General features: G+C 40.8%; 2 protein-coding genes across 4 annotated transcripts in view; one reads left to right on the top strand and one right to left on the bottom strand.

Moving 5' to 3' along the window:
- The window catches only part of LOC109556136 (uricase), a 98,984-nt gene that overhangs the window by 35,927 nt on the left and 38,584 nt on the right, over nt 1-24,473 (bottom strand). The gene's annotated exons all lie outside the window — the stretch shown is intronic.
- DNASE2B (deoxyribonuclease 2 beta) lies at nt 5-18,643 on the top strand. Of its 3 annotated transcripts, XM_070786213.1 has the most exons (7): nt 7-197; nt 545-907; nt 5,350-5,527; nt 9,977-10,058; nt 12,762-12,923; nt 14,238-14,435; nt 18,002-18,643. In XM_070786213.1, the coding sequence occupies exons 2-7, from the start codon at nt 795-797 to the stop codon at nt 18,340-18,342; spliced, it is 1,074 nt and encodes a 357-aa protein (XP_070642314.1). In that variant the 5' UTR covers nt 7-197; nt 545-794; the 3' UTR covers nt 18,343-18,643. The 3 variants fall into 3 exon arrangements, with proteins under 3 accessions (XP_019812764.2, XP_070642314.1, XP_019812763.2); XM_019957205.2 differs by having other exon boundaries at nt 5-907; nt 14,292-14,435; XM_019957204.2 differs by having other exon boundaries at nt 7-907.

Raw genomic sequence — 24,473 nt, 5'->3', positions numbered from 1 at the left:
AATTTGCCCTTTCTCTGAAGCAAGCCTTTGAAGTACTCTTTAGGAAATATTTCCTTAAGATAGAGAGTATCACAAGTGATAGATCCTAAGTATTATTAAGACATAAGATTTTGTCATTTCTGTTTAATGGGTGAACCACAAACATTTACTCTCACTCATAGAGAAACTCACAGAGGACTTCCCTGGTGGCTCAGATGGTAAAGCATCTGCCTACAATGTGGGAGACCTGGGTTCAATCCCTGGGTTGGGAAGATCTCCTGGAGAAGGAAATGGCAACCCACTCCAGTATTCTTGCCTGGAAAATCCCATGGGCAGAGGAGCCTGGTAGGCTACAGCCCATGGTATTGCAAAGAGTCGGACATGATTGAGTGACTTCACTTTACTTTCTTTTCTTTTCATAGAGAAACAATCATAAGGGGAAAACACATGAAATAGATTTAATTCAACATCTGTTTATCAATACAGAGTTCTCCTGTCCGCTGAACTTCCTATCACATGATGTTCACTCCAAAGAGTTACCTGTACATCCCTATTTTCTCTCCAGGACTTTTTGATGACTTTGCAAACCAGTCAACAATTCAGCACAAAGGCATGAGGAATCACGCTGGCATGTTGTGACTGAATCACACAATTACATAGGATGCGTCCCAATCTGAAAATGCCCAGACAGCAAATGACAGAGGTAAATGGAACCAAACGTCAGAGCCAGAACAGTTTGAGGGAGACTTGAAACTCAGACTCCACCGTCCAGGGGGAAGGTTTCCTGCTGTGCCATGGACTAAACGTGACAGAAGATGACAGCAAGACTTCTAGGAACACTGCTGACTGTGCTCTTCCTTGGTCTCTTTGGAATCCTGGAGGCAACAAAAATATCATGCAGAAGTGAAGAAGGTGAAGCTGTGGATTGGTAAGTAAATGAAATGTAAGGCTTGGTGCCTGCCAGTGGAAAGCCAAACTACTGGTGGTTACCTGGGTCACTGTGTGTTCTGAAGGAGATCTCTGCTCCACCTCTCCCCATAAAAGGAAAGGAAGTGAAAGTGTGTAAATGGGCCACGTATCCAGGTAGGGATAGGCTCTGAATGAGGGAGTTTTCCCTTGAGAAGGAGCTGAGCAGTGCCTTATGGGCCTGATTCATGCTCTTAGCAGGGCAAAGCTGGTGGCCACAGAGGTGTGGGAGAGCTGACAGCTTCTCTCATTTGGCAAGTTCCTTCAATTGCTTTGTGGTTTTCCTAACAGAACACTCCCAGCATCCTTTTAAGTTGACAAAGGAGAGAAGATAGATGACTTTTTCCTGATAGTGGAGCATATACTTATGTGAAGGAGAAAGAGGGCTTGATGGTACACAGCACTCTTTGGTTAACCTTGTTTGTTGGGCAGGACAGGCAGTTGTTAAGGGTAGGTGGGAGGCCACTGGTCTCCTGAAGTGTCAAAGGGGTGAAACACAGCTTTGCATTACAGTCATGGATTCTCCAAAAGCTCTGATCACTTCCTCACTCTTTAATTAGGGTATTTAGGTTTGCCTTTATGGTTGGCATCAAGCTTTGTGTAAAGTTGAGGCTGAAGGACACAGATGCAGTCAGTCACTCTCTCACCAAACAGTTACTGAGCACACACCAGTCCTGTGCTAAGTTTTGAAAATATAAATATGAATAAAGTATAGTTCTTACCCTTAAGGAGCTCATAGTTGTGTGGTAAGGGTATAGATGGGGCATTAGAGAGGATGGAGCCCAAAAGACTTCTCTAGGAGACATTTGGAGAATAACTTTGAGTTGGTTAGAAAGACAAGGGAGATGTCAAGGCATCTCAGGCCAATGGAGAAGCATTGAGGAGGTCCAGAGGCAATAAACAATGGGGAGAGTCTGGAAGCAGTTAAGTAATGTTTGTGCTTCAGGAGAACATGGGGAAATGGCAAGAGGGGAGCTTAGAGAGATAAGTGAGGGCCAGGTCATGAAGGGCTTTATGGGTTAAACTGCTGAATCTGAACTTGACCTTGAAAGGGAACTACTGAGGGACATCAAGTAGGGACTTGAAAAAGTCAAATTTGCATTTTAGAAAGCCCACTGGCAGTACTGTGAAGGCCAATTGGTCAGGAACCAGTGCAGAGTCATGGAGACCAGTGAGACTTCTGCAGCATAATAGGTGAGAAAAGTATCCAGACAATGTCTGGATACTCAAAGAAGTAGAAGTAAAGCAGAAGAGCAGCTGAGAAGACTTGGTAATGGATGGGCAGAGGGTAGTAGGAGAGAGAAAGATGTTAAGAAAGACTTGCAGGTTGCTAGCTTCTGTGACTGTGTGAATGTATCCCCTAAGAGTAGGGAATGAATAGATTTGTTGCACAATATCATGAACTTGGTTTCAAAAACATGGAGTTGGTCTCTGAACCATCTTTGCATTTGGGTTTATCTACACCTCAGCAAGGCTATGGTTTTTCCAGTAGTCATGTATGGATGTGAGAGTTGGACTGTGAAGAAAGCTGAGCGCTGAAGAACTGACGCTTTTGAACTGTGGTGTTGGAGAAGACTCTTGAGAGTCCCTTGGACTGCAAGAGATCTGGAGATCCAACCAGTCCATTCTAAAGGAGATCAGTCCTGGGTGTTTTTTGGAAGGAATGATGCTAAAGCTGAAACTCCAGTACTTTGGCCACCTCATGTGAAGAGTTGACTCATTGGAAAAGACTCTGATGCTGGGAGGGATTGGGGGCAGGAGGAGAAGGGGACAACAGAGGATGAGATGGCTGTATGGCATCACCGACTTGATGGACATGAGTTTGAGTGAACTCCGGGAGTTGGTGATGGACAGGGAGGCCTGGCGTGCTGCAATTCATGGAGTCACAAAGAGTCGGACACTACTGAGTGACTGAACTGAATTGAGACCTCAGCACAGAGATTTGGGCTAGAAATAGATTCAAGAATCCTCAGATTATAACTGGAGATGGTCACCCAGGAATATTGTTTATAAAAGCACTAGTCTTTAACTGGTGTGCCATGATAGTTCACAAACCTTTCATGGGTGGGCCATCAAATTGTGATCAACACAAAATTTTTATTTTTGCCACAACTGAATGGACATATTATTTAGCAGTATCTGTCAGAGAGAATGCTGAACTGAGCACACAGGGAGGCACAGTCTTGAGTCTACAACTTACTGCGAGAGTTAAAGGCCAGAGGAACATGAGGTCAGCATCAAAGAATAATTTCATGTTTCCTGCCACATGTGAGGACCTGGCCCTGAGAGGCAGAAAGCCTGGACAGGGCAGGAAAGAGCATAAATAGAAGCATAAGACTGATGAGAACCCAGTGAAAAGTGAAGATTTTCTGGGTAAAGTGAGATGCAGCTATGTGGTAATCGTGAATGCATTACAATGTTTGGTTCAGTGTGAGTATTTGAGGGTTAAATGTGTGTTCATGCTATTAAAGGGTATTTGACTAGACAAAGTCAATTTCACCTTTCAGGTACTTTCGACAATGTCTGTAGACATTTTTGATTGGCACGACTCAGGGAATATGTACTACTGACAGGTAGAAGCCAGGGATATTATAATTCATAGGACAGCCCCCCAGAACAAAGAACAATGAGCCCCAAAATGTGAATAGAGCACACTGAGAAACCCTGGGCCAGATGATTCAAGAATGTCTGAATACCATGCAGGTCCAACCACCTCTCCATCATGTGAGACAACCAAAGGAAACATACAAACAGGAGACAATAGTAAAGAAAGCAAGGCACTTACTTAATTGGTTGGTCTTAGCCCTCAATCCTCAATGCAGAGTATGCCGATAAACTGAGCTGAAGAACATAGCTCAGGCCAGAGGCTCAAAACAGCCTCCACTGACTCTGATGCCCAAACCCAAATCTCAGATTCAGCCAGCCAGCTGCAAAGAGATGTGCATGCCAAGCCCTTCAGGCAGCAGAGACACATCTAAGACTTCTCTAGTTCAGGCCCGGGCCTTGGCATTCTTACCAACCGTGGAAAGAATAGCAGAGCCATGTTCAATGTATATGGGCTTTCACCACAGGGATCTCACACACCAGGCCAGTAAATGTTTTTAGAACATGCACAGTCAGATTTGTATTTCCTTCTCTGGGAAGGAGCAACAGTAAGGGTGGAATATAAGAGGCAGAAAGCTTGAGCAAATCCCTCTCCTTAAACTTCAAGACCTTCTGTGAGATATAGGTGAAATGATATAGTTAAGTGCTTGACAGTGGCTACCATCAATAAAATAGTCCAGCCCTCAGAATGGGATAAAATAACTGCAAACAAAGCAACTGACAAGGAAATTAATCTCCAAAATACATAAGCAGCTCATACACCTCAATATCAGAAAAACAAATAACCCAATCAAAAAAATGGGCAAAATACTTGGACATTTCTCCAAATAAGACATAAACATATGAAAAAGATGCTCAACATCACTCATTATTAGAGAAGTGAAAATCAAAACTACTATGAGATATCACCTTACACTAATCAGAATGGCCATCATCAAAAAATCTACAAACAACAAATGCTGAAAAGGCTATGGAAAAAAGGGAACCCTCCTGCACTATTGGTGAGAATGTAAACTGATACAGCCATTATGGAGAACAGTATGGAGAGTCCTTAAAAAGCTAGGAATAAATCTACCATATGATCCCACAATCCCACTACTGGGCATATACCCTGAGAAAACCACAATTCAAAAAGACACATTTACCCCAATGTTCATTGCAGCACTATTTACAACAGCCAGGACATGGAAGCAATAGATGTCCATTGACAGATAAATGGATAAAGAAGATGTGGTACGTATATGCGATGGAATATTTCTCAATCATAAAAAGGAACAAACTTGAGTCATTTGTAGTGAGGTGGATGAACCTACAGCCTGTTATGCAGAGTGAAGTAAGTCAAAAAAAGAAAAATGTATCAAGGCACATATGTGGAATCTAGGAAAATGGTACTGAGGAATCTATTTGCAGGGAAGGAATGGAGACACAGACAGAGAGAACAGACTTGTGCACACACCAGGGGAAGGAGAGGGTGGGGTGAATTGAGAAAGTAGCACTGACATATATACACTACCAGTGTAAAATAGATAGCTACTGGGAAACACTATATAACACAGGGAGCCCAGCCTGGCACTCTGTAATGACCTAGAGGGATGAGATAGCAGAAGGGGAGGGGAGCTCAAGAGGAAGGTGTGATGAATGTATGTGTGTGTACACACACACTCATGCCTGATTCACATTGTTGTATGGCAGAAATCAATGCAACATTGTAAAGCAATTTTCCTCCAAATAAATAAATAATTTTTTAAAAAATGTAACACTCAGTAAATGTTAGTAATTCATAATTATTTCCTTTGTTAGGTTTACCTTTTATAAGTTGCCCAAAAAACAAAACGAGGAAAGCAGAGAGACTGGGTTAGAGTACCTGTACCTAGACTCTACAACCAGAAGCTGGAGTAGGAGTAAGCAACTGATGAATGCCACCAAGAGTGTTTTGGGAAGGACATTACAACAACTGTATGAAGCATCTGCCTCTGAGGTATGTTATAGTTAATCATTCATTTGAATCACATAAAATGCATTATACAGACTCCAAAGCTTCCAAAAAGTTATAACTGCTCACCCCCCAATCCTAGCAGCTGGAAGTAAGTTAGCTCAGAATCTGAATCAACCCAACCAAGACCTTAGGGGATATGTCAACAGACTCTACAGCAATGCCAAATTGTTGATACATTTAGCATTATGTCCAATGGCATCACTGAACTAATTACATATTGAAATCTTCTGGCTGCCAAACTCTGCCAATTTTCTCAGTACTGGCTATCTTAGCCCTTTAAAGGGAACTAGAGAGAAGAGCACTTTTCCTATTACAATGCAATATAGATCTATGGTCAATATGCCATGAGTTATGGGTTGTTCATGCCATAGCATGATGAGTTTGATGGGAAAAGTAAAGGGTTCCACTTGGTCTTCCTTTTAATTAATCATCTTCAAAATAGTAGGTTAAGAGCTAGGACTGGGTTAGAGTATCTGTACCTAGGTTACTAGGTTAAGAACTAGTTCAAGGCCCTGGAACTAACTTGCCTATATGGAGATTAAATCTGCTATCTGGACTTCATCGGGCTTTCCCGATGGCTCAGTGGTAAAGAATCAGCCTGCGAATGCAGGAGATGCAGATGTGGGTTTGAACCCTGGATTGGGAAGATCCCCTGGAGGAGGAAATGGCAACCCACTCCAGTATGCTTGCCTGAAAAATTCCATGGACAGAGGAGTCTGGCAGGCTACAGTCCAAAGTGTCACAAAGAGTAAGACATGACTGAGCGACTGAGCACATACACTGGACTTCATCAGGCAATGAACTAACCAGCCAAAGAGACACGGGTAAATAGGCCTAGTGCCTCAGTGTGCGCAGTCTCCCAACATCCAGGCAACATCTGCTATTCAGTGACAAGATACTGTTTTTCAACCAGAGATGACAAGTAAATCAAACAATAATTAATATCCAGTTACACTCATCTATGGGCTTTCCTTGGGGCTCAGCTGGTTAAGAATCCACCGGCAATCCAGGAGACCTGGGTTCGATTCCTGGTTTGGGAAAGTCCCCTGGAAAAGGGAAAGGCTACCCACTCCAGTATTCTGGCCTAGAGAATTTCATGGACTTTAGAGCTCATGGGGTCAAAAAGAGTCAGACATGGCTGAGCAACTTTCACTTCACTTCACTTCATTTTCATCTATGCATTTCCTAACAATTTGTTGAGAAGTAAAAATGTAAAATAACTCAACACTTAACAATGTGCTGGGCCTTTACATATGTCAACTAATTTAATTCCCACAAGAATTCTGAGTTAGACCATAGCACTACTGAAAGTGTTAGTCACATAGTCATGTCCAGCTCTTTGCGAACCCATGGACTGTAGCCCACCAGGCTCTTCTGTCCATGGGATTATCCAGGCAAGCATACAAGAGTGGGTTGCCATTCCCTTCACAAGGGGATCTTCCCGACCCAGGGATCAAACCTGAGTCTCCTGCACTGCAGGCAGATTCTTTACCATCTGAGACACCGTAGTGCACAGGTCTATTTGAACATTTACTTGAAATGTGTGGAGAGCTGTCTCTGTGTGTGCAAATATTTCACTGTATTCACCTGTCATTAACACCAGCCTTCAGAGCCAAGTTACCAAGTCAAAACTTATTTGTAAACTATTTGAATACATGTGATGTTCCAAACACTGTCCTAGAGGCTTTTAGAAATTCTTCAGTCTCAGCAACAAGCCTGTTTTGAATTAATAAATTATTACGTAAAATCAAAACTACCTGTAGCTGCTTCTGCTTTCCAAGGTTGGCAATGGGAAAACCTGGAGTATAACCCATCAATGAAAAAATAAACACATTCTTCCCCTCCCCACTTCACACTGCCCAAGAAGAGAAAGGAAAGAGTAACACTGCAAAGCCTCTGTCATTTATCTTGGTTGGGGAGGGTGGGTCTTAGTTTGACAAACTATAATAATGATCTTTGGAAGTGCAAAAGTAGTCCCAGAGCCTAGGAGGGCAGGAGAGCTAAACTGCTCTGCAAAAAAAAGAAAAAAAATGTAGATGGAAGCTAGGAATTTAAAAGTAGATAAAACATGGAGGGAGACTGAGGCAGGTCAGCTTGGTAATGTAAAAACCATTCAGTGTTTCATAGCTTCAGTAAACCCTGCTCACACACAATGCCATGAGTGGTGGATTCTGGAAGAAAATGACAGTAGAGGGGCTGATTGCCATGTTTGATTGGCTAGAGCCAAAAAAAGAATAACAACAATAGGGGGTGATATTCAGGTAAAACTGAATGTTCTTTGGAAGTTGAACATACGTGCCAGAAGTGACCATGAAGATACAACTTTCCCGTCTTCTGACCCAGAATTGAACTTCTAACAGAAAGCAGAAAGCAAGATCAGACTAACTGGTTTTAAATCTCAAATGTCAAGTTAAGATAATATCTGGGGTTATGTTGGGAAATACTTTCCTTCTTCTACTGTTGTGTCAATAAATGAGAACCTTCCATATACCTTGACAATAACACTTAGACCATATCACAGTTGCCTATATTTGCCTGACTACATTCCCAGCTAGACTGGGGACCGTAACCTTCTTGTTCAACATCCAGTAGTCCAATAAGTCAAATCCAACTAGGAGTTAAAGAAATAAAGATGTCCAAAGGCACAGGCCTCTTTCTGCCTATTCCTTTTTTGTTATTTTTGTTTTATATTGGAGCACAGTTGATTAGCAATGTTGCTTTGGTTTTAGGTGCACGGTAAAGTGACTCAGTTATATATACACATGTATCTATTCTTTTCCATACTATTTTCCCATTTAGTTTATTACAGAATACTGAGCAGAATTCCCTGTGCTAAACAGCAGGTCTTTGTTGGTTATCTATTTTAAATATAGCAGTGGGTACATGTCAATCCCAAACTCCTAATCTATCCCTCCTCCCCACCTTTCCCCCCCACCATGGTACCATAAATTTATTCTCGAAGTCTGTGAGTCTGTTTTGTAAAAAACCTCATTTGCATCATTTTTTTTAAGATTCTGCATATAAATGATATCATATGATATTTGTCTTTCTGTCTGATTTACTTCACTTAGTATGATAATCTCCAGGCCCTATTGTTAGTTCATGATTTTTCCCCTTTGTAAAAGGGCCTCTCTTCACTAGAGTTACATCCCATTTAATCTTAGCTGATTGTTACACTCCTAGTTAGAATGATAAACTTCATCTATTAGGAGAATTGTGTTCCTCACTGAATCTTCCCAGAGGCCCTCCACATTGTACCCTAAAGGCGCACAATGGCCTTGTTAGCACATTCAACACAGGCTCATAGAACAATTGTGAGAGCTCTCCAGTGGAGAACGCGAATACCAACCGTAGCTGTGGTCAATTATGGAAAATGCAGGTAAGAAAACAATTGATTTCCCCGAATATTCCTAAACATAGTAGCCAAAAATGCTATACAGACTACCTTATGCCTTTAAAAAAAAAAAAAAAGGTTTTAGATGAAATCAAATAATGAAGCAACTGTAGGAAATTCTTATTTTTTTCTCAGAGAAAAACAAAGACCTTTTTTACAGAGATGGGCTGTCCTTTCCTGCTTTTAATTATTAATATATTGCTGAGACTTTGTACTATTGACAGTATTGGCTTCATTAAGAGTCACTGCATCATGATACAGTTGAAATGGAATGACACTGAACAAATACAAGCAAGTTTCCAAAACATGACAAAAAGACACTATCAAAGTAATAGCTTCATTTTGACTCAGAGATTTGGCAAACTGTTTGGAGAATTTACTAGCATTTTGCCTTACCAGAGGAAATCCAATATCACACATTCAATTACACCACTTTTTTTTAAGCAGGGAAATGTCAAGTTGGAAAGGTGAAGTGACACAGGGAAATAGATTGAAGAAAAAATCCTCCACTAACAAAGAGGTAGTAGAAGCAGAGAATGAGGAATTCTGATTAAACAGGAAGCTATGACCAAGTGGTAAAGCACAAAATAGGCAGAGGAAATCAAACCCTGACAGCCATTTCTGCGCTGTGCCTATAATATCAATGGAAAAAGCCCAGATGTACTCCTTGGCTGATTGTTCCTACTTCATTTCCTGAACAAATATTTAAGGACTCCTCTATTATACACTAGTTGCTTCATCAGAAACATGAGTCCAAAACAACTGGGAGAAACAGGAATATTGCCCTCACACACACATCACAGAGCACAGGGCTGTCACACACGTTGCGAAGTTGAGGATGGACTTCTTGTCTCCTGCCTCGCATGTCACAGAATTCAAACTGATGGGAAATCTGCCCATTAGGGGAATGGATGATTTCTCATGTGTATTAATGAAAGTTCTGTATCGTAGGCTGGGTAGCTGGTAGAAATGTTGTGAGCAAAAAATGTTTATGAGTGAAGGACTTATGCCATTATAACCTTAAAATATTCCTGCAGAGTAACAGCACAGCCTATCTAATATACAATGATGGAGTCCCTAAATCCGTGAATTACAGCAGAAAGTATGGACACACCAAAGGTATGACAAAGGCTCTTATTTCTCTTTCCTACTGGAAGTCAGCATTTTCTTAAAACAACCTATCTTTGGTAGGTTTATATTCCACACTAAAAAGATAGCTTTTCTTTTTAATGGTCTGAGTTATCAAGATGAGTGATTCCTGTATCACAGTTTATAATGATGTAATTTGACTTTGAAATATCCTTCACACAAATACCATTTTATTTCTCAGCATTTTTAAAATATACTTTAAAGCAGAAATACAAGCATTTGACTACTGGAAATACTAGCCAGACTGTGTGTGTGTGTGTGTACACACATTTTAGTCAAACTTATAGAAGTATAATTTACATAGAGTAAAATTCACCCTTCTTAGTCCCATTTAAAAGACAGTAAACATTTTTGAAAAAGTATTTAAAAATAATTTTCATATTATAGTAAGTTTGTTAATAATTATATATTATAATGATTTTTATTATAGGGATTTTTTTATATTTTTCTATTTGTAAACTATGTATATAAGTATGTGTGTTGTTGAAGAAGTCAAAATGATAGTAAACAAAAAATCTGTAATCCTAATATTCATTAGCTAATTACACCTAATCTTGTTGTTTAGTCACTAAGTCATGTTTAACTCTTTTGTGACTCTATGGACTGTATCCTACCAGGCTCCTGGAAAATGGGATTTTCCAGGCAAGAATACTGGAGTGGGTTGCCATTTTCTCCTCCAGGTGATCTTCCTGACCCAACGATCAAACCTGCTTCTCCTGCATTGCAGGCAGATTCTTTACCTCTGAGCCACCTGGGAAGCCCCAGTTGCATCTAATATTTTTTTACTTTTTCTATAATATATATTTTGAAACATTTTTATAAAACTTTTTTAGTGATTACTTCAAACTTTTTTCAACTTAATATACCATGAATAACTTCCCGTGGCAATAAGTGTTTTTCAGAAGGTTCCCAAAGCAAATACCTTCAGGGTCAGGAAAATGATGTCAGCAAGCTAACGGGGCTGAATCAGCAGGTAACTAGAGAACTGGAGAGTATACACATGGTCTAAAGAAGCAGTTACCACTCAGCTTGCCTTATGGGAATGTAACTTTTTCCAGAGAAAATGAGGAGTTTGTGGAAAATCCCAGTTTTTAAGTGCTGGCAATGAATTCGAAGTTTTAAAAATAATCTGCAAGCATAATAACATGTATCTGCAGGTTAGACTTGGCCTGTGGGCTGCCAGTTTGCAACCTCTAATTAAGAATTTAATTTGTAATGGCTGTCAAATGCCATGAGCAACTTAGCTTTGGATTTAGCTAAGTTGCCCTCCTGATGGTCCTATTTGCCACATTCTGCAAACTCTTCTTTACCAAGCTCCCACCACCATTGTCACTCCACTCTGTTAGTTGATACAAGGGCTCAGAAAGAAGATTGGAAATGGAGTGGAACCTGATGTCATATGGGAGAGTTCCCTGCCAACAGGTGCTCCAACATCCTGTGGCACTTGTTCCAGGAAGTTAGGATTTCAGACGAACAGCATACTCATCTGGGCAGAAGAGAGACCCTGAGGTCATCCAGCTCTGTGAGGCAGCTGAACTTTGAACATTTTCCATCTCGACGCAGGTATTGATTCCACAGTCACTGAGACAGCAACAGTGTGCTTTCTTAAAGTATGTTCTTTGAAAAAGAAATAACTGGCAGGCATTTGGTTGCTACTCTAACACTAAGGCAAGCATGACTTTTATGTCTGCATGGTCATGTGCAAACCAGAAAGCCAAGTTAGCATACCCAAATTATCCTGATATATTTACAAACACAGAAATAGTCATAGGTGCCTGTTGGACAGGGTTCTTTGTACCATGTCACAAGATGTTGAAAATCTTTCAGTTTTCTTCCTTTCTGGCTTTCATACTGTCTGCTCCAGAGATTTTACAGAGGAGCCTGGTAGGCTGCAGTCCATGGGGTCATGAAGAGTGGAACACGACTGAGCGACTTCACTTTCACTTTTCACTTTCATGCATTGGAGAAGGAAATGGCAACCCACTCCAGTGTTCTTGCCTGGAGAATCCAAGGGATGGGGGAGCCTGGTGGGCTGCTGTCTATGGGGTCACACAGAGTTGGACACTACTGAAGCTATTTAGCAGCAGCAGCAGCAGCAGCAGGATGCTTTAGGACATGGCTTCCTTCATCCCCACCCCCACCCCTTTTCTGCTTCCTTTTTTTCAAACTTGTGAAATTGGGTGACTTCTGCACATAAATGAGCATCAGTTTCTCACAACAAATTACTGCAAATACATTTTTTCATTTGATATTTTCTCTTTCAACTATGTTTTTCAGCTGGGTTTTGAAAATAGCTTAGCTGCTTAGCAGTAAAAACATTATCTGAAGCTTGCCAGGTGACTATATAGTCTATCGAGGTCAAACTCCGATTTAGCAAATTTGCATTCTGCCAAAACAAATTTTCCTTGTAGTTTCAACATGAAATGCCTCTTAACTCTTCACAGGGTGTCTGAGCTAGCTCCCTCTTGTGTTGGGTTACCATCAGTAATGGGGCAATGTAATGTGTACCTGAACTGGTTTTTAAATCTTTGAAAAAGAACATGATCTTTGTCATTATTAGCCTAAGGAAACATTAGCCTGAAGTTTAAAAGGCTTAAATGTTGTAGCTTTGAACTCTGTTTTTAAAGGAGGCTTGTTTTTCTAATTTATCTGTATTAACTGTATCTTTGGTAGGTGTACTTCTGTGGAACAGAGTCCAGGGGTTCTGGTTGATTCATTCCATTCCCCATTTTCCTCCAGTTCCTGAAGAAGGCTATGATTATCCACCCACAGGGAGACGAAATGGACAAGCTGGCATGTGCATAACTTTCAAGTACAACCAGTATGAAGCAATAGGTAACATTAGAGTGTTTTTAAAAAGACATAATATTTAAGAAGGGATTTGGAAATTATGAATAAATGTATCACTTCATTTGCTTCTCTATTCATAAACCCTGATACCTAGATTCCAATATTGGTTTTGCCATGATGAGATCTTGGGCAGGCTCACTTACTGAACCTTTGTTTCCTGATCCAAGGAAGTCTTTGAACTTGATCAGAAGTGGTAGTTTCAAATGTCTAAAGGGGCCAGGCAGGTGACAAAACTGGGTGACACCAGTGAACATCGCATGGGCAGTGGGGAATTTGACAAAGTGGGGTGTTGACTCTCCACTAGCTTTCCTCGAAAGCTGCCACTCCATTATGTTGTGGCTCCATGAGAATGAAGACCTACATCTCCATATTTTTCAGAGGAAGCAGAAATCTAGGGGAAGATGTAAAGTAGAAAAGAGAGAGAGAAAGAGAAATTGAGAGAGAAAGAGATCTTCTGATTTTCTAATATGATCTCCACCTTATTTTTTAAATTGTGCAGACCTCATGTTGCTTACAGGCCAACAACATGATACTTCTGAGCCTAAACCAGATGACTTTCCCTTAAGATCTGAAGCTCAAGTGGCCAAAAATACTTGGACTTGAAAAATGCAAAGTACAAATGAGGAGGAGAAGTAGTGATGGTATTTTATCAATCATTTTTACTGAGGGAGCTGCTAAATAGTAAAGAGTGATTTGTTCTAATACAGGAGGTTTCAAATATGATTTTTTTAATCAAATTTCCATCTGATGGAAAGGATCACTGAGCCTCTTACCCAAATTAAGCCCTAGTCTAGCTAGCTGAGCTCCTGCAAAGATTATAGAGCTTAATAGCATAGAGACTGGGTGTTCATGGTGATGAATTGGTCATTCTTGAAGCTGGATGATCAGTATATGGGCGTTTTCTACTTTTGTATGGTTACACATAGGATAAAAAACACATGGTCTCCAAGGCCAGCCTGCCTGGGCTTGACTATCAACTCCTTCAGTTACAAGTTTTATACCTTTGGGCATAAATTCTCCATTAATTTATCTATAAAATGAGGACTGTGATAAAATAACTTACCCAATAATAAGGTAATATTCTTATGATTAATTTAGTAAAGCCATGTAATAAAAAGTAGGGAGTGCTCAATAGGTGTCAACTATTTTAATTAAAAGTTTGAAGGCTTAAAGAAGGAAATACTTTCATTTTTGTTTTTTTGTTCTGTTCAGTTTTTTAATTCACAACAAGATCTAAAATACCAACAAGCATTTCCATTTGTGTCTTAAATCTCAACTTTTCTTTACTGTTTGGTTCAGACTCTCAGCTCTTGGTCTACAACCCGAATATTTACCGCTGCTCCATCCCTGCAGCCTTTCGCATGGAGCTCATCCACATGCCCCAGCTGTGTGCTGGATCCAGCTCCTCAGAGATCCCAGGCCGGCACCTGGCCACACTTCAGTCAGCCCAGGGACAAAAATTTCTCCATTTTGCCAAGTCTGATTCTTTTCTTGACGGTAAGAAAGACCATCATCAAAATGATATGTTATAACAGTGCTGTTGGACTCACTTTGGATTGCAAAGAGCAAATATACTGATTACTTAGGGGTGTAGAAATAGAAAAGGAGGAAAGACAAAAAAAGGAAAGGGAAAGGGGACATCAACGACCAATTCAAACAATAGCCACTTGAATAGAAGGACTGCTGATCCATCCAAAAAAAAAGTAACTCACAACCATCTAGCCAGAGGCCAGTAAAAACTCAGTCTCCAGCCTCAGTTGGGCACAGAATCAAGCTTTCTTCCTTTTCTTTCACTCCCTAAGCAATTATTTTAAGCCTTCCTTACCCTCAAGTCCTTTACTTTTCCCTGTCTCTTCACTCGTCTTCAGTTTTTCCTTCACAGAGCGAATAGAGGGAGAAACCACTTCAAGTGCACACTCCACCCTCAACAATCATTTCTGCTTTCATTCCTTTTCACCAGATTCCTCCCTTTCCAACAGAAGCAGTGCCCCCCTGTGCCCTAGAAACCATCCTGGCTCAGAATACATGGATTCTTACACTCAATCTCTTCTCCCTCTTGTACTTTAGCCTATCTACTCTACGAGCCCCAAACATTCCTAAAAAAAAAAATCCTCCCTCAATTCTAGATTCCCTATATCTCTGTTTTTTTCTTTTCTTCTAAATTTATTTTGAGAAAATTCTTCAGGGTCTTTACTTGCTCACTGCTCCTTGACTACAGTCTTGCTTCTCTGTATTCTATCCCCAGTCACCCATGACAGCCTTAATTGACCTCAGTCTTCCTTCCTTGCTTCCTTCCTTTAATAGTGAATAAATTTTATTGAATGCCTACTACTTGTCAAGCCCTGTGGTAGGCATGAGAGATCCCCAAAGTAATAGGACAGAAATAGCTTCTGCAGAATTTGGCACAGTTGGAACAGTTTCCTTTCTGAAACTTTCCCCTCCCTGAGTCCTGGCAGTGTACAGTCTTTTGGTCTTCCTCCTGCTTTTAAGTCTCTTCTGCCATGTCCTCTTCCTCTGCATACTCCTTATGTGACTAGGTTGCCCTGTGGTCTTCTACTCATCCTTATCTCATCTACAATACATTTGAGGCAATTCCAGCTAGCCCTTGAGAGATTCCCAAATCTAGATCTTCATCCAAGGCCTGTGTTCTGACAGATGTATTCAACAGTGAGTGGCAGAGCCACATAAAATTCAATATGTCAAACTCATCTCATCATTATCCCTCACATATCTTACCCCTTTTCTCATATTCTGCATACTCACCTGGAAACACTCAATCCTTCTGTTTTCTCACTGCCCCCCCCCCCCATATCAAATCATCAAATACAATCAGTTCCAGGTCCTTGCTGCTGCTGCTGCTGCTGCTAAGTTGCTTCAGTCGTGTCTGACTCTGTGTGACCCCATAGACAGCAGCCCACCAGGCTCCTCCATCCATGGGATTTTCTAGGCAAGAGTACTGGAGTGGCTTGCCATTGCCTTCTCCTGCCATTGTCCAGGTCCTTAATAACTCTCAATTTATTTCTTTGTCATGGCCATAGTCTACACTTGTGCTTGTTATCACAGTTATTATGAAAACCTCATGTTTTTCCTCTCTCCAATCTAATGTAGTCTTCTCAATTCATCCTGCACATTGTTTATTTATGATCATAAATCAGTTTCTATCAATTCCCCCAATCAGTTCAGTTCAGTTCTGTTGCTCAGTCGTGTCCAACTCTTTGGGACTCCATGAACTGCAGCACACCAGGCTTCCCTGTCCATCATCAACTCCTGGAGTTCGCCCAAACCCATGTCCATTGTGTCGGTGATGCCATCCAACCATCTCATCCTCTGTTGTCCCCTTCTCCTCCTGCCCTCAATCTTTCCCAGCATTAAGGTCTTTTCCAATGAGTCAGCTCTTTGCATCAGATGGCCAAAGTATTGGAGCTTCAGCTTCAACATCAGTCCCTCCAATGAACATGCAGGACTGATCTCCTTTAGGATGGACTGGTTGGATCTCCTTGCAGTCCAAGGGACTCTCAAGAGTCTTCTCCAACACCACAGTTCAAAAGCATCAATTCTTCTGTGCTCAGCTTTCTTCACAGTCCAACTCTCACATCCATACATGACTACTGGAAAAATCATAGCCTTGACTAGACAGAACTTTGTTGACGAAGTAATGTCTCTGCTTTTTAATATGCTGTCTAGGTTGGTCATAACTTTCCTTCCAAGGAGCAAGCGTCTTTTAATTTCATGGCTGCAATCACCATCTCCAGTGATTTTGGAGCCCATAAAAATAAAGCCAGCCACTGTTTCCACTGTTTCCCCATCTATTTGCCATGAAGTGATGGGGTCAGATGCCATGATCTTCGTTTTCTGAATGTTGAGCTTTAAGCCAACTTTTTCACTTTCTTCTTTCACTTTCATCAAGAGGCTCTTTAGTTCTTCTTCACTTTCTGTCATAAGGGTGGTATCATCTGCATATTTGAGGTTATTGATATTTCTCCCGGCAATCTTGATTCCAGCTTGTGCTTCTTCCAGCCCAGCGTTTCTCATGATGTACTCTGCATATAAGTTAAATAAGCAGGGTGACAATATACAGCCTTGACGTACTTCTTTTCCTATTTGGAACCAGTCTGTTGTTCCATGTCCAGTTCTAACTGTTGCTTCCTAACCTGTATACAGGTTCCTCAAGAGGCAGGTCAGGTGATCTGGTATTCCCATATCTTTCAGAATTTTCCACAGTTTATTGTGACCCCCCACTAACACTCTTTAAAAAATTCTCTGTTGAGGACTTCCCTGGTGGTACAGTGGATAAGAATCTGCCTGCCAATGCAAGGGACACGGGTTCAGTCAGTCCCGGGCCTAGGAAGATTCTACCTGCCTCAGAGCAACTAAGCCCCTGCACCACAACTACTGAGCCCTCACTCTACAGGCCATGAGCCACAACTACTGAAGCCTGCATGCCCACGAGCCAGCAAGCAGCGACTACTGAGCCATGTGCTGCAGCTACTGAAGCCCATGAGCCTAGAGCCTGTGCTCCACAACAAAAGGCATTGCAATGAGAAGCCCCGTGCACTGCAGCTAGAGAGTAACCCCTGTTCTCCACAGTTAGAGAAAGCCCCACGCAGCAATGAAGATCCAGAGCAACGAAAATAAAATTAACTAATTTACAATGAATAAATAAAATACAGTATTAAAAAGTTTCACATTGATTTCAGGAAAATTCATATACTCTGGCATGGTTTGTAAAGATTTCTAGATGCTGGCCTCTGATTACGTCTCTAGCCTTAGTCTTTCCAAAGGTCTTTTCAGGACAAAAACATATACTGCTCCCTTGTTTGTGCAGAACAGAAGACATTTTCAGCTCCAATATCATCCTAGTAATAAAGATAATTACTTTTATTTTCACATCACTTTAGCATTTACAAAATGTTCTCCCATCCACTCTTTCAGTCATGCTGTTTTTATTACGCTTGTGACATCCACATATCAGGCATGAGTGATGATTCTCTTCCTGAGGATATTTTTAGGATTTATCTAAGAATAAATATTAACCTCACTATTTTTCTCTTTATAAACTCTAGACATCTTTGCAGCCTGGATGGCTCAACAGTTGAAGACACACTTGCTAACAGAAACCTGGCAGCGGAAGAGACAAGAGCTTCCTTCAAACTGCTCCCTTCCTCACCATGTCTACAATATCAAAGCAATTAAGATATCTAGACACTCTTATTTCAGCTCTTATCAGGATCATGCCAAATGGTGTATTTCCCGCAAGGGCACCAAAAATCGCTGGACATGTATTGGAGACCTAAATCGGAGTCCATACCAAGCTTCCAGAAGTGGTGGATTCATCTGTACCCAGAATCAGCACATTTACCAGGCATTTCAAGGACTAGTTTTATATTATGAGAACTGTAACTAAACTTGGTGAAAGGACGTATGTGTTATCATTTTCACCACTGATAAGGGGTCTTCTTCTACTAGTTTCATTCTTTATATATCAAAAGCCTGTGAATTTACTTATTGTCCACCATCATCTTAGTCACTCGGTCATGTCCAGCTCTTTGAGACCCCATGGACTGTAGCCCACCAGGCTCATCTGTCCATGGGATTTTTCAGGCAAGAATACTGGAATGGGTTGCCATTTTCTTCTCCGGTACTTATGGTCCACATATCATCAAATAAAATGTTTTTCTCCCATGGCTACCATGTTATCTTCCAAATAGTGGCAATTTATCTACTTTCACTTATATGCCATAAACATGCATATATATATATATATATACACACACACACACACACACACATATATAATTAATAAAATATGTGTTTATTTTATATATATTTAAATACATATATAAAATGAAAGGAGTGAAAGGAAAAAGTTTTGTTCCAGATTAGTCAGCTCTCAATTGTCCATGGAGTGACTGGCCATCTCTGAGAGTAATTTCATCTTCACAAAGAATTCCCTGACTCTCCTCCTCACCCCTTTTTGAAGAAGAGACATTTCTATCTCTCTGTACATCAAACTACTTAGTCATTTTCCTCCTAAAGTTCTTTTCAGTGGTTTAGGGTTAAGTCTAATTGGTCATTCTTGAACTAGTATGTGTTAGTTGCTCAGTCATGTCAACTTTTTGTGACCCCTTCCAGTCTCCTCAGTCCATGGAATTCTCCAGGCAAGAATACCAGAGTAGGTTGTCATTCTCTTCTCTAGGGGATCTTCCCAACCCAGGGATTGAACCCAGGTCTCCTGCATTACAGGCAGATTCTATACCATCTGAGCCACCAGGGAAGCCCATTAATTGTATGATCTTGGGCCATTCTGTTGAGCTCTCTAAGCCTTGGTTTTCTTCTCTATGAAATGGAGATAATATTTAGGTATGCTCAAGTACCTAGCACAGAGCCTGGAGCAGCTAACACTTAAAAATACAGGTGGAATTTGAATGTGAATCACCCTGCAGTGAGAAAAGACAAAAGGAAGTTTAGAAATGATTACTAAAAAAAAAAATGATTACTATTTTTCAAAAAGAAAAAATTGTCAGATTAAGAGGAAGAAATAAAACAACCCATCAACTTGGGGGAAATAAAGAAGTGGAACATAAACTAGAATTAAATCTAGTAATCTTAATTCCAGTGTGTTTCATTTTCTGGAATTCTTATTACTAAATATAACTGTTATATAAATGAATAATAAATAATATATTTGTATTAGGTATTCACTGTTTAATATTTGGAACATGGTTCCTAATTTCAAGAAGCTTACAATCTAACAAAAGTAATCATAAGAATAACTAAAGCTAGCATTTATTTCAGAGAAGGCGATGGCATCCCACTCCAGTACTCTTGCCTGGAAAATCCCATGGACGGAGAAGCCTGGTGGGCTGCAGTCCATGGGGTCGCTGGCAGTCGGACACAACTGAGCGACTTCACTTTCACTTTTCACTTTCCTGCATTGGAGAAGGAAATGGCAACCCACTCCAGTGTTCTTGCCTGGAGAATCCCGGGGACAGGGGAGCCTGGTGGGCTACTGTCTATGGGGTCACACAGAGTCAGACAGGACTGAAGCGACTTAGCAGCAGCAGCAGCAGCACTTATTGAGCATTTTGTTGTTGTTATTCAGCCACTCAGTCATGTCTGACTCTTTGCAACCCCATGGACTGCAGCATGCTAGGCTTCCCTGTCCTTCACTATCTCCCAGAGTTTGCTCAAACCCATATTCATTGAGTCGTTGATGCCATCCAGCCATCTTGTCCTCTGTCATCCCCTTCTTCTCCTTCCCTCTGTCTTTCCCAGCATCAGGGTCTTTTCCAATGAGTCAGATCTTCACATCAAGTGGCCAAAGTACTGGAGGTTTAGCTTCAGCATTAGTCCTTCCAATGAATATTCAGGGTTGATTTCCTTTAGGATTGACTGGTTGGATCTCCTTACTGTTGCAGGGACTGCATCTACTATGCAGTAAACAGCAAACCCACTTTTTCTTACTTGATCTTTATAACTATGCTATGCTTTAGGAACTATTATAATCCTTATTTTACTGACAAGGAAAGTGAGTCCTACAGAGTTTTAGTAACTTTTCCAGTATCACAGAGGTCCAGCTGACCTTTAAGACTATTATGGTGTTAACTTCTATTTCAAGAGATGAGTTTTAAACAATGATGTGATATAGGATAATACATATCTTGATGTCTTAATTAACCAACATTCATGGGACATAATGGTACTAGTTCAGTGGAATGCAGAGGGAAAAATGAAGTTTGTCTTCCTGTTAGAAGTAAGCATAAGTTATGGGAATTTTGAATACTTGCTAGCTAACTTACATACTTAAAAATATAAGACTTGAAATATATATTTTGGCTTTGCAGAGAGCATCTGAACATAAATAATTCCAACAAAATCAGATTAGAAGAGGAATTTTAAAGTACAAAATCTTGACTTAAAAAAGAAGAGGGTGAAAATGTTACTGAGCCCCAGCTTGGTAATAAATTTTGGTAAAGTCAGCCAGGATCATTGCTGCTTGAAGCCAGCTGACCCCAGTTAGAGAATTTTCATGTAAGGCCCTAGCAGCTTCCAGGACCACTTGTCCTGAGGACCTTCTCTTCAAAATTCCCTGAAGTGGCACCAGCTAACCCAAAACGTGGCAGTTGGAGCAAGAAACACAATTTGGGAGCCACCTTTCCTTTGAGCTGAAGCAGTTACTTCAGGAAGCTGAGGAGTTTATCCTGGGGCAACCCACCACTGTGTATGTCTCTCACCATGTCCTTTCTTTACTGGAACAAAAAGGGAGCTATTGGCTGACTGCTGGGAAAATGGGAAAGCACCAAGAAATTCTTTTGGACAATCCCAATGTAGAGCTTCAGGTCACTTCAGTCATAAATCCAGCCCCACTGTCTCAGTTAATGCTGCACAATCCCCAGAGCATGACTGCCTACGTGTCATTCAGCTAGTATATTCCAACAGACCACACTTATCAGACCTTTTCACCAATGGAAACAGCTTAATGGATCAAGGTAGGCAGTGCACCGGGTATGTGGTGGTAATCTTTAAAAAGACTGTTGGGGCAAAAGCCCTGTGCCGGGGAGCTCAGCTCAGAAGGCAGAAGTCATTCCTCTGACAAGAGCCCTACTACTCACTGAAGGCAAGCAAGTAAATACATACACAGACTCCCTCTGTGCCTTCTCTGTGGTGCATGCTCACAGAGCAATCTGGAAAGAAATCCTCATTTCAAACAATGAAGACTTAAAACATGCTTCTGAAATCCTGTCACTCTTTGATGCAGTCCATAAACCCCCACAAGTGGCCATAATGCACTTCCTGGGCCACCAAAAGGGCAAGGCTCATTTAATAAAAGGCAACTTGTTATCTGACCAAGCTATAAAGAAAGTAGCCAAGGTGGGGATGGTCAAGCCATGACTTCTCCCACAGACTGACCTGTCAAAATAGCAGCCTGTGTATCCAGAAAAGGGAAGGAGAGGGTCAAAGAGTGGAGATTCACTCTTCATCACATCTCTCCTGGTTGGGACTGTCATGCACACAGGAATGTTTTGCTTCCCAAGGCCCTCTTGGACACTGTGCTGCAGCACATTCCTAATGGTACCCTTTCTAGGAGAGATGTCACCTTAGATGACATCTAAGAGAGATGTGGACACAAAAGTATGTACTGGGGCCTAACCTACAAAGGACCATCCAACACGTCACTCAAAATTATAGAATTTGTGCTAAAAATAACCCAAAGACTGCTGTCAGACCTCCCCAGATGGGGACCCAACACAGAGGAGCCTGTGCACCAAGGACTGGCATATAGACTTCACTGAAATGCCTCGAGCCACAGGAAACTTCAGATACCTGCTAGCATTTGTGGACACTTTTTCAGGATAGGTAGAAGCATATCCCACCAGGTCAGGAAAAGCTTCCGAAGGTGTTAAAGTCCTCCTTAAGGAAATTATCCCCCAATTTGGACTGCCTAACTCCCATCAAAGAGGTGATGGGCCTGTGTTTGTTTCTAGAATAACCCAACAAGTGTCTAAAGTACTGCAAATTAATAGAAAGCTACATTCATCCTGGAGACCAAAATTAACAGGAAAAACTGAGAAAATGAATTATACATTAAAAAGGAGCATTGCTAAAATATGTCAAGAGAGGAATTTAACTTGGGATAAGGCCTTGCCAGTTGCCTTGCTATGGATCAGTGTGGCTCCCAGAAGCAGGCTTAAATTAAGCTCCTTTGAAATATTGTATGGTAGGCCATTCCAGGTGTCTGCCTTGGGGGGAGAATATATAAATGCTCTGAACAATCTAACAGTTGCCAATTATGTTAAACTCTGGACACTATACTAACCTCTGTTTGTGAGTTTGTTTCCAGTAGGTCTGCTTATCCAACTGAGTTAGTCTTATATTCTTTCTGGTCTGGAGACTGAATCCTCCTTAAAACCTGTTGAAAACAAGGGCCTGAACACTAGCTGACTGCAAGGTGGGTAGGACCACACGTGGTATTACTCATCACACATTCACCCATCAAGCTAGCTAGAGTAAAGCCATGGATTCATCACACTTGGGTTAAAGTAGCCCCACTGACATCAGAAAATGACCCAACTCCTGAGAGGCCTAGAGAGCAATAGATTTGTGAATTCTTAGAAGGGTTAAGATTTCTCTTCAAAAAGAGTAAAATTTCATCACAGAGGAGATGTGATGAGATTCAGATTTCATCACAGAAGGAATTTCATTAGGTTCAAATAGTTGTAAATAAAGACAGAGAAGTGTACTGCTTACTAAAAATTTTAGGAATATTCCAGACCACAAGCCAATCACTTCCATTTCATGATCACACCCTCATCACCTCTGTTCAGTGGGAAGTAACCAGAAAGATCATCACCCATTTTCCTACAAGACTGTGGAATGAACATTGACGGTGGGGAATTATAATAGGGGTGGGGTAGGCACTACCTCTAGCAGCCCCTCTTGGCCATTGGTCAGCACCACAGTGGGCCCCTCCCCCTATTCTGTATAAAGGGATCCTGGAATTTGGCTGAGAAAAGATGGGGCTCTTTTATTTATTTATTTGAGATGCTAATCTGCCATCATCTCAGTCTGCTAGCTTTCCGATTAAAGTCACTATTCTTTGCCCCAACAACTTGTCTCCCGATTTATTGGCCTGTCATGCAGTGAGCAGAGAGAGCTTGGACTTGGTAAGAAAAACTTGATCCAACAGTATGAATGAATAAAATGAGTAGTGAATAAAGAATAATGAATAAAAGGAAAAAGAGACAGCAAAGGTGAAGAAATTCAAATGAACTAAACATGCACAATAAGTATATTTACTCTCAAAAGTAAATCCAGACCTTCTAGAAAAGTGGTTTCATACCAATTTCAACAGAACAATCTATCGGAGAAGAGAATCAAAATCAGAATTCATAGAATGAAAAGTATAGGAATGTGACAGAGAGAAGAAATAGAAGATGCTGGTTCATTGGAAATGCAGAGAAAGGATGTGTTTCTCATTGAAGTAGAGATGGGATGTGACTGGACCTTCATTGAGGAAGGAAAAAAAATGCCAGAACTAAAGAGGCCTGGTAGTTCAAGGCTATCAAATACTAACCCTGGGATGAAAGAATATATGTTGGTGTTGGTAGCTTGGTGGAACTTAGAGGCAGCTATAATAAACCAAAGGAGAGCTAGTATTGCTATCTTTCTCAAGCATGTGCCCAGGATTGTTACCTAGTCAAGCTGATTCCCATAGAGACAATTGGGACATATCTTTAGGGTAATAACATTATTGGAAGGAAACAAATATTTGAGAACATGAGGTATTTTAAATTGATTCCCTTTGGGAGAAAGAGGAAAATATGGGAGATATTAGTGAATGAAAATTTCTAAACCATGACTTAAAACAATGAAATTAAAGAGCCATGTCTAAGATGGGATTGTATCTTTCCAAGAAGTGTAAGACTGTTTGTCTATAAACTACTTAATGTAATTATGAAGAAAAGTTAGAAATAAACCTATAGCAATAACAATTAGAGTAAAAGATGGTAGTTCTAACATGGAAACTCCAAGATA

The sequence above is a fragment of the Bos indicus genome, chromosome 3, assembly GCF_029378745.1.
Source record: "Bos indicus isolate NIAB-ARS_2022 breed Sahiwal x Tharparkar chromosome 3, NIAB-ARS_B.indTharparkar_mat_pri_1.0, whole genome shotgun sequence".
Taxonomy (NCBI): Eukaryota; Metazoa; Chordata; class Mammalia; order Artiodactyla; family Bovidae; genus Bos; species Bos indicus.
Note: the sequence above shows the minus strand (reverse complement) of the source record. Positions and strands in the feature narration are given on the sequence as shown.

Bases quoted from the DNA above. Each gene is read 5' to 3' on its own strand.
- DNASE2B (XM_070786213.1), top strand. From the start codon at position 795: ATGACAGCAAGACTTCTAGGAACACTGCTGACTGTGCTCTTCCTTGGT. The intron at 12,924-14,237 runs GTAACATTAGAG...TGTTTGGTTCAG, and splicing joins CAACCAGTATGAAGCAATAG to ACTCTCAGCTCTTGGTCTAC. The intron at 14,436-18,001 runs GTAAGAAAGACC...TATAAACTCTAG, and splicing joins GTCTGATTCTTTTCTTGACG to ACATCTTTGCAGCCTGGATG.